This window comes from Salvelinus namaycush, chromosome 10 (assembly GCF_016432855.1).
Source record: "Salvelinus namaycush isolate Seneca chromosome 10, SaNama_1.0, whole genome shotgun sequence".
NCBI lineage: Eukaryota > Metazoa > Chordata > Actinopteri > Salmoniformes > Salmonidae > Salvelinus > Salvelinus namaycush.
Genome location: NC_052316.1, coordinates 47,280,565 through 47,291,661, shown reverse-complemented (window position 1 = coordinate 47,291,661; position 11,097 = coordinate 47,280,565). Strand labels below are relative to the sequence as shown.

Here is an 11,097-nt window from a genome sequence, read left to right as displayed (position 1 = left end):
TAGCATACTGACGTCCCCCCAGGCTGGATCTGTAACCTCTGACCCCTAGTCGAACATGGAGCATGATGTATATAGCAGAATGACGTCCTTCCAGGCTGATCTCTGACCTCTGACCCCTAGTCAAACCTGGAGCATGATGTCTATAGCAGAATGACGTCCCTCCAGGCTGATCTCTAACCTCTGACCCCTAGTCAAACCTGGAGCATGATGTATATAGCAGACTGACGTCCCTCCAGGCTGATCTCTAACCTCTGACCCCTAGTCAAACCTGGAGCATGATGTATATAGCAGACTGACGTCCCTCCAGGCTGATCTCTGACCTCTAACCTCTGACCCCTAGTCAAACCTGGAGCATGATGTCTATAGCAGAATGACGTCCCTCCAGGCTGATCTCTAACCTCTGACCCCTAGTCAAACCTGGAGCATGATGTCTATAGCAGACTGACTTCCCTCCAGGCTGATCTCTAACCTCTGACCCCTAGTCAAACCTGGAGCATGATGTATATAGCAGACTGACGTCCCTCCAGGCTGATCTCTGACCTCTAACCTCTGACCCCTAGTCAAACCTGGAGCATGATGTCTATAGCAGACTGACATCCCTCCAGGCTGATCTCTAACCTCTGACCCCTAGTCAAACCTGGAGCATGATGTATATAGCAGACTGACGTCCCTCCAGGCTGATCTCTGACCTCTAACCTCTGACCCCTAGTCAAACCTGGAGCATGATGTCTATAGCAGACTGACTTCCCTTCAGGCTGATCTCTAACCTCTGACCCCAAGTCAAACCTGGAGCATGATGTATATAGCAGAATGACGTCCCTCCAGGCTGATCTCTGACCTCTAACCTCTGACCCCTAGTCAAACCTGGAGCATGATGTCTATAGCAGAATGACGTCCCTCCAGGCTGATCTCTGACCTCTAACTTCTGACCCCTAGTCAAACCTGGAGCATGATGTATATAGCAGACTGACGTCCCTCCAGGCTGATCTCTGACCTCTAACCTCTGACCCCTAGTCAAACCTGGAGCATGATGTCTATAGCAGACTGACGTCCCTCCAGGAGGGGCTGATCCCTAAGAAGAGGGCCGGGGTCGACAACGAGCTGCACCGCATTAACGAACTCATACAGGTTTGTGGGTACAGTAACAGTAAATGTACAACATCATTTTCTAGCATGGGTAGGATGGTCATCTGAATCAGGGTTAGTTTGGCAGCTGGGGTGAAAGAGGAGCGATTACGATTGAGAAAACCAAGTCTAGTGATAACTTTAGCCTGCAGCTTTGATATGTGCTGAGAGAAGGACAGTGTACCGTCTAGCCATACTCCCAAGTACTTGTATGAGGTGACTACCTCAAGCTCTAAACCCTCAGAGGTAGTTATAACACCTGTGGGGAGAGGGGCATTCTTCTTACCAAACCACATGACCTTTGTTTTGGAGGTGTTCAGAACAAGGTTAAGGGTAGAGACAGCTTGTTGGACACTAAGAAAGCTTTGTTGTAGAGCGTTTAACACAAAATCCGGGGAAGGGCCAGCCGAGTATAAGACTGTATCATCTGCATATAAATGGATGAGAGAGCTTCCTACTGCCTGAGCTATGTTGTTGATGTAAATTGAGAAGAACGTGGGACTTAGGATCGAGCCTTGGGGTACTTTCTTGGTGACAGGCAGTGGCTGAGACAGCAGATGTTCTGACTTTAAACACTTTATACACTGCAGTCTTAGAGAGGTAGTTAGCAAACCAGGCCAAAGACCCCTCAGAGACACCAATACTCCTTAGCCGGCCCACGAGAGTGGAATGGTCTACCGTATCAAAAGCGTTGGCCAAGTCAATAAAAATAGCAGCACAATATTGCTTAGAATCAAGGGCAATGGTGACATCATTGAGGACCTTAAGGTGGCAGTGACACATCCATAACCTGAGCAGAAACCAGATTTCATACCAGAGAGAATACTATAGACATCAAGAAAGCCAGTCAGTTGATTATTGACAAGTTTTTCCAACACTTTTGATAAACAGGGCAAAATAGAAATAGGCCTATAACAGTTAGGATCAGCTTGATCTCCCCCTTTTAAATAAAGGATGAACCGTGGCTGCCTTCCAGGCAATGGGAACCTCCCCAGAGAGGAGAGACAGGTTAAAAAGGTTGGAGATAGGCTTGGTGATGATAGGGGCAGCAACCTTAAAGAAGAAAGAGTCTAAACCATCTGACCCAGATGTTTTATTGGGGTCAAGTTTAAGGAGCTCCTTTAGCACCTCGGACTCAGTGACCGCCTGCAGGGAGAAACTTTGTAGCGGGTCAGGGGAAAAAGAGTGAGAAGCGTCAGAGCTAGTCGCATTAGAAGGGGTGGGAGATGAGGAAATGTTGGACGGGCAAGGAGGCATGGCTGAGTCAAATAGGAATCCTGACTTAATGAAGTGGTGATTAAAGAGCTCAGCCATGTGCTTCTTGTCTGTAACAACCACATCATCAACATTAAGGGACATGGGCAGCTGTGAGGAGGAGGGTTTAATCTCCAGGTCTTTAACCGTTTTCCAGAATTCTTGGGGTTAGACCCACAGAGAAAGAACTGCTCCTTAAAGTTACTAACTTTGGCCTTTCGGATAGCCTGAGTGCACTTATTTCTCATTTGCCTGAACGAGAGCCAGTCAGCCTGAGTATGTGTGTGCCGAGCCTTTCGCCACATGGAATTCTTGAGGTGGAATAATTCTCATTTTCTTTATGGGGGGCGTGTTTGTTAACAATCAACAACAAAAAAGGTCCAAGCGTCTTCGACAGAGGGGATCAAGCTGATTCTATACCAATTTACAGAGGCCAGTTCATGAAGGACTTGGCCTCTGATACCTATCAGGATTATTTGTGAGGATAACAACAAGGGAGTTTAACCTTATATGGGTGTTTGGAGTCATACCTTGTGGGATTGGTGATAATCTGAGAAACATTTAGGGAGTCCCATTGCTTTAGGACTTGGTCAGGTGGTTTAAGTATGTCCCAGTTTAGGTCACCTAGCAGGACAAATTCAGACTTAGTGTAAGGGTCCAGGAGAGAGCTTAAGGCAGGTAGGGTGCAGGCCGGTGCTGATGGAGGACGATAGCACCCAGCAACAGTCAACAAAGAGCTATTTAAAAGTGTCATGCTTAAAACCAGCAAATCAAATTGTTTGGGGACAGACTTGGTGGAGACAACCGATCACTGAAGGTGATCCTTGGTAAAGATTGCCACTCCCCCACCTTTGGAAGATCTGTCTTGCCGAAAAAGGTTATAACCAGGAAGGTTAACATCAGTGTTCAAAACACTCTTTCTTAACCACGTCATCATACAGGTTAACTCATACAGGATGTGGGTACAGTAACAGTACCAAATACATCATATAGGTTAACTCATACAGGATGTGGGTCAGTACCAAATACATCATATAGGTTAACTCATACAGGATGTGGGTACAGTACCAAATGCATCATATAGGTTAACTCATACAGGATGTGGGTACAGTAACAGTACCAAATACATCATATAGGTTAACTCATACAGGATGTGGGTACAGTAACAGTACCAAATACATCATATAGGTTAACTCATACAGGATGTGGGTACAGTAACAAATACATCATATAGGTTAACTCATACAGGATGTGGGTACAGTAACAGTACCAAATACATCATATAGGTTAACTCATACAGGATGTGGGTCAGTACCAAATGCATCATATAGGTTAACTCATACAGGATGTGGGTACAGTAACAAATACATCATATAGGTTAACTCATACAGGATGTGGGTACAGTAACAGTACCAAATACATCATATAGGTTAACTCATACAGGATGTGGGTACAGTAACAAATACATCATATAGGTTAACTCATACAGGTACGAGGATTGATTGATTAAGTGATTGATTGGTTGATTGATTGATTGATTGGTTGAGCGCTTGATGACATTTATTGTCCTTCAAGAGGAAATCCATTTTGACGGCTCACATGTTACACAAAAGTCACAAGTTTATTTAGCACAGTCACAGTTGGGAGTGGGGAGTCCAGTCAATTTCAGTGCATCGATTTTGTTTTTATACTCAGTGTTACTCCATAGTGTGATACTTGTACAGTGTTGTCATGTAGGCCTAACTGAATGTTGGTTCTGTGTGCAGGGTAACATGCAGCGCTGTAAGCTAGTGATGGACCAGGTTACAGAGGCCCGGGACACTATGATGAAAGTTCTGGACCACAAAGACAAGGTCCTAAAGCTGCTCAACCAGAACGGAGATGTCAAAAAGTCTAACAAACTGAAACGTAAGGATCGGGCCTAGCCCGGGCTTCCTGTTCCATCACCAACGTCATGGATCTGTTCGTTAGAGCATGCAATGTTTTTAAAACGTTTTCTTGATTTGCAACTGAAGAAGAAAATGTAAACGTTTCTCAGTGGACAAGTCAAGGGGGGGGGTGTAGTCTCTCCCTGTTTGTGTTTGTTTTCTGCTGCTTATGTGCCTAATGAACACGACCCACCTCTGCCCTAGCGCTACGGGAGGACAGGGTGGAAGATCTGCTGGGAGCTAGAGGTGGAACTGTTGGCACTATGACAGCTACTCAACCACACCCTCTATCTCTGTCTGAGCACTGAAGCTGGGTGGACAACCTGACTAGAACCCTCCTGTTGCTTAAGTCAGAACTCACTGGCTGGAAAGAAATCCCTCTAGGAATATGTTCTCACTGAAGAAGACTCAACACTGTGTCTTACAAATGGCACCCTATTCCCTATATAGTGCACTACTTTTGACTAGAGCCCTATGGAAGCCTATTCCCTATATAGTGCACTACTTTTGACTAGAGCCCTATGGAAGCCTATTCCCTATATAGTGCACTACTTTTGACTAGAGCCCTATGGAAGCCTATTCCCTATATAGTGCACTACTTTTGACTAGAGCCCTATGGAAGCCTATTCCCTATATAGTGCACTACTTTTGACTAGAGCCCTATGTGTCCTGAACAAAAGTAGTGCACTATATAGGGAATAGGGTGCCATTTGGAAGATAACACTGCCTGATTGCTCCTTCTTTTTGTTTTACTTTTTACAGAGCTCAGGTCTTATCGGTTTTCCTATTTTAGAGTTTATTTTGGTATTATTTTGGTATTCAGTTCAAGTTACTTCTTGTCAAAAAGCAGAGGTTGAACGGAATCTTAAAAGCACTTACAAACTTCAAACGTGTTGTAGGAATTGGAATTGGTAACATCGTCATGTGAAGGGGGAAACCAAGGCTGTAACGCATCGTATGAAGTGGATGACGTTGCTCAACAATGTCTCGCTTTGGGGGGTGTTACTTTCACAACTACTGGCAGAAATAAAACCTTTGTGACGTATCTTTAAAATACCGCTGTATTTATTTAGAACTTCCTGTTTCCATTTTCAGCATTTATATGGTCTTGCCTGTGTGATTTTACGATGTGGTGCCAGATGCCAATTTTTGTTTCAATATTTAATATTTCTTATCATGGAAGATGGGGCACAACAGACTTAATTGTACTGTATGTGTTATGTGTATATTAATGATGATGAAAATATTGACGGAGTGTTTGTTATTTTCAGATATTTATTTGATAATGAACGAGTCTGTATAATAGAGAGTTTTACATGCAGAGATGTATTGAAATGGCTGACTAGCATAGTGGGTAATGTTTTGAAATGGCTGACTAGCATAGTGGGTAATGTATTGAAATGGCTGACTAGTATAGTGGGTAATGTTTTGAAATGGCTGACTAGTATAGTGGGTAATGTTTTGAAATGGCTGACTAGTATAGTGGGTAATGTTTTGAAATGGCTGACTAGTATAGTGGGTAATGGCTGACTAGCATAGTGGGTAATGGTTTGAAATGGCTGACTAGTATAGTGGGTAATGGCTGACTAGCATAGTGGGTAATGTATTGAAATGGCTGACTAGTATAGTGGGTAATGGCTGACTAGTATAGTGGGTAATGTTTTGAAATGGTTGACTAGCATAGTGGGTAATGGCTGACTAGTATAGTGGGTAATGTTTTGAAATGGCTGACTAGCATAGTGGGTAATGGCTGACTAGTATAGTGGGTAATGTTTTGAAATGGCTGACTAGCATAGTGGGTAATGGCTGACTAGTATAGTGGGTAATGTATTGAAATGTCTGACGAGCATAGTGGGTAATGTATTGAAATGGCTGACTAGCATAGTGGGTAAGGTATTGAAATGGCTGACTAGCATAGTGGGTAATGTTTTGAAATGGCTGACGAGCATAGTGGGTAATGTTTTGAAATGGCTGACTGGGATAGTGGGTAATGTATTGAAATGGCTGACTGGGATAGTGGGTAATGTATTGAAATGGCTGACTAGCATAGTGGGTAATGTTTTGAAATGGCTGACGAGCATAGTGGGTAATGTTTTGAAATGGCTGACTAGCATAGTGGGTAATGTTTTGAAATGGCTGACTGGGATAGTGGGTAATGTATTGAAATGGCTGACTACCATAGTGGGTAATGTTTTGAAATGGCTGACGAGCATAGTGGGTAATGTTTTGAAATGGCTGACTGGGATAGTGGGTAATGTTTTGAAATGGCTGACGAGCATAGTGGGTAATGTTTTGAAATGGCTGACTGGGATAGTGGGTAATGTATTGAAATGGCTGACTAGCATAGTGGGTAATGTTTTGAAATGGCTGACTGGGATAGTGGGTAATGTATTGAAATGGCTGACTAGCATAGTGGGTAATGTATTGAAATGGCTGACTAGCATAGTGGGTAATGTTTTGAAATGGCTGACTAGCATAGTGGGTAATGTTTTGAAATGGCTGACTGGGATAGTGGGTAATGTATTGAAATGTCTGACTAGCATAGTGGGTAATGTATTGAAATGTCTGCCTGGGATGGTGAGTAATGTTTCATGGTGTGATTGAAGACCGTACATTATGCGTTTGGTTTTAGAAGGAAGTATTGTGCTCGTCGTGTAACTACAATGAAACGGATTTGTGTTCAAAATATAACAAGTTGTATATGAAAGTGTTTTAACTTTTTTAGATTTTTGTTCCATTGTCTCTTTTGGCTAATTTTAGGGGTTTTGTACTTCATGAAACCATGTTATGTTTCTTTTTTTCAGATGTTATGATCAGACACTTTGGGCCTGGAAATTCAGCTGTTGTACATGAGTTCTCTGTTATTCTAGTAAAACCACTTCAAGGAAACTGTCATTCTCAGTCATTTTGTTTTATATGTAAGACACTAGCTTTGTTCCATGGATGTTCCCATTGTTGTGGAGTCGACTAGAGCAAGAGTTCTCAAACTTTATGGGACCCCTTTTGTGACGGCAAATTCATCAGGCACCCTCTCATAATCAGAACACAACTCAAGTGAGATTTAAAAAAATGTTTGCCTTCCATTATTTTTACTACGTCTGCAGTTCATGGCTGGACGAACCAAGTCTCGGGCCCGGGGAAAACATTTGAAAGGCACGATTCTTGGCATCATAGATAAAATGTTTTCAAGATCATTTTCTGCAATTCTACACATTTTGCCATGAGGCAGAGAGAACTTTGCAGTTGTGAAGGCCCTGTGCAGTCAAAAACAGGATTTTCCTGTGTTTTATATATATTTTCACACTATGAGATTGGAATAATACTGTAAAATTATGATAATGCCTTTTTAGTGTAAGAGCTGTTTGATCGCCTGAAATTTCAGCCTGTTTTGGTGGGATGGAGTTTTGGCCTGCCTGGTGACATCACCAAGTGGTAAATTAGCTAATAGACCAATAAGAAAGAGTTCTAAACCTCTCTGCCAATAACAGCTAGTTTTCAGTTTCCCTCTCCCCATTCAGACCACTCACAGAGAGTCCTAGCAAAGTTCTTGCTTGAGAAATTGCTCTGTGCTAAGAATCTTTTTTTGTTTTTTTTACCAATCGCAGTAAGGTGTCGATGTCGTTTTTTATTTAACTCGGCAAGTCAGTTAAGAACAAACTTTTATTTTACAATGACGGCCTACAGTGGGTTTGAGACCCCTACCCCGGGGCCAAACCCTAACACGGACGACGCTGGGCCAATTGTGCGCCGCCCTATGGGACTCCCAATCACGGTCGGTTGTGATTCAGCCTGGAATCGAACCAGGGTCTGTAGTGACGCCTCTAGTACTGAGATGCAGTGTCTTAGACCGCCGTGCCACTCCGGAGCCCATTGTTACCCAGAAATTATTTGATACTGAAATAAAAGCGACTGTTTTTTGTTTTGTTTTTTTAAAGCTTACAGTGCATTTATGTTTAAAGAAATGATCCTCAGAGTAGAACTCACTTATGTCATCATGAAGTGCTTTGAGAGGCTAGTTAAGGATCATATCACCTCTACCTTACCTGACTCCCTAGACCCACAATTTGCTTACCACCCCAATAGATCCAGCCCCCTCCTGTACTCCGTTCACCCATGACTGCATGGCCACGCACGCCTCCAACTCAATCATCAAGTTTGCAGACGACACTACAGTGGTAGGCCTGATTACCAATAATGACGAGACGGCCTACAGGGAGGAGGTGATGGCCTTAGGAGTGTGGTGCCAGGAAAATAACCTCTCACTCAATGTCGACAAAACAAAGGAGCTGATTGTGGACTTCAGGAAACAGCAGATGGGGCGTGCCCCTATCCACTTCGACGGGACCACAGTGGAGAAGGTGGAAAGCTTCAAGTTCCTCGGGGTACACATCACTGACAATCTGAAATGGTCCACACACACAGAACATGTGGTGAAGAAGACGCAAAAGTGCCTCTTCAACCCCAGGAGGCTTAAGACATTTGGCTTGGCACCTAAAACCCTCACAAACTTTTACAGATGCACAATTGAGAGCATCCTGTCGAGCTGTATCACCGCCCGTTACGGCGAAACCGGTGCTTTCCAGAGGGTGGTGCGGTCTGCCCAATGCATCACCGGGGGAAAACTCTGCCCTCCAGGACACCTACACCACCCGATGTCACAGGAAGGCCAAAAAGATCATCAAGGACAACCACCCGAGCCACTGTCTGTTCACCCCGCTATCATCCAGAAGGCGAGGTCGGTACAGGTGCATCAAAGCAGGGACCGAGAGACAGCTTCTATGTCCAGCCCATCAGACCGTTAAATAGCCATCACTAGCCGGCTACCACCCGGTTACTCAACCCTGCACCTTAGAGGCTGCTGCCCTATATACATAAACATGGAATCACTAGTCACTCTAATAATGTTTACATACTGTTTTACTCATCTCATATGTATGTTCTGTATTCTACTGTATTTTAGTCAATGCAACTCCGACATTGTTCGTCCTAAGATTTATATATTTCTTAACTCCATTCTTTTACTTTAGATTTGTGTGTTTTGTTGTAAATTGTTGGATATTACTGCACTGTTGGAGCTAGAAACACAAGCATTTCGTTACACCCGCAATAACATATTTGTCACATACACATGTTTAGCATAAAATTTGATTTGGTTTGTTACCTGTGAGCCCAAGGTTAAGAAGAAATTTTAAACTAATAATATTACATTTTATTACACACTTTAAACGTATTCCACGGATCTCATGCCCAAAAGTTTTTTTAAAACCTCTATGGGATCGGTGTCCCCCCCGCGGGACGGTTGAGCTAACGTAGGCTAATGTGATTAGCATGAGGTTGGAAGTAACAAGAAATTTTCCCAGGACATTGACATATCTGATATTGGCAGAAAACTTAAATTCTTGTTAATCTAACTGCTCCCACTCCCCAACGTAAAAACTATTTTCACCTGACCCTCCCCAACGTAAAAACTATTTTCATCTGACCCTCCCCAACGTAAAAACAATTTTCATCTGACCCTCCCCAACGTAAAAACTATTTTCACCTCGATCAGATCATCAAAATGTTCTACCAAAAGGTTTCTGTGCCACACAACCAATAAACAAAGCATACTGACTTTGGGCAGTATTCAGTATCATGTTTTTGTGTGTGTTTTAAACACCACAATAAATGTAAATCTCGACAAACAGAAAATACATCCCTCCCTACCTTGTAGGCCTACCCAAAATCGACGGCTTGACTTAACAATCTCCGAATGTCATTCAACTTTCTTGGTGTTTAGTAACAGATGTTTCTTTCCATTCATCAAATGTCCGCTGCACTGTTTGGATTGATTGATTTCGTTTGTCAGTTAAAAAATAATACACTGATTGAAACATGTAAAAGCAACAAGTAAAGTGTTGTTCCCCATAAAATATTAAATAAAAGATCCCAGAAAATGTCCATGTGTACAAAAAGCTTTTCTCTCTCATTTGACAAGATAATCCATCCACTTGACAGGTGTGGCAAATCAAGAAGCTGATTTAAACAGCATGATTATTACCAATGTGCACCTTGTGCTGGGGACAATAAAAGGCCACTCTAAAAGTGTCACAGATGTGTCAAGTTGAGGGAGCGGTGCAATTGGGATGCTGACTGAAGGAATGCCCACCAGAGCTGTTGCCAGAGAATTTAATGTTCATTTCTCTACAATAAGCTGCCGCCAGTGTTGCTTTAGAGAATGTACGTCCAACCGGCCTCACAACCGCAGACCACGCATGTGGCATTGTGTGGGCGAGCGGTTTGCTGATGTCAATCCGTGACGAGATCCTGAGGCCCAGCGTTGTGTCATTCATCCGCCGCCAATCACCTCATGTTTCAGCATGATAATGCAAGGCCCCGTGTCACAAGGATCTGTACACAATTCCTGGAAGACATGCCACCCATCGAGCATGTTTGGGATGCTCTGGATCGACGTGTATGACAGTTTGTTCCAGTTCCCGCCAAATATCCAGCAAATTCACACAGCCATTGAAGAGGAGTGGGACAACATTCCACAATCAACAGCCTGATCAACTCTATGTGAAGTTACAGAGAGACGGACACGTTACAGAGAGACGGACACGTTACAGAGAGACGGACACGTTACAGAGAGACGGACACGTTACAGAGAGACGGACACGTTACATAGAGAGACGGACACGTTACATAGAGAGACGGACACGTTACATAGAGAGACGGACACGTTACAGAGAGACGGACACGTTACAGAGAGACGGACACGTTACAGAGAGACGGACACGTTACAGAGAGA

At 43.4% G+C, this 11,097-nt stretch overlaps 1 protein-coding gene across 6 annotated transcripts in view; it reads left to right on the top strand.

The window, feature by feature from the left end:
• LOC120055113 (histone deacetylase complex subunit SAP130-like) overlaps positions 1 to 4,828 on the top strand; it is a 47,148-nt gene extending 42,320 nt beyond the window's left edge. For 4 of the 6 annotated variants that reach the window (XM_039003034.1, XM_039003031.1, XM_039003033.1 and 1 more), the window contains exons 20-21: positions 1,015 to 1,128; positions 4,146 to 4,828. In XM_039003034.1, the coding sequence (XP_038858962.1) occupies positions 1,015 to 1,128; positions 4,146 to 4,304 (273 nt within the window). In that variant the 3' untranslated portion in view covers positions 4,305 to 4,828. The other 2 variants (XM_039003036.1, XM_039003035.1) reach the window with 2 other exon arrangements.
• Positions 4,829 to 11,097: the final 6,269 nt, after the last annotated feature.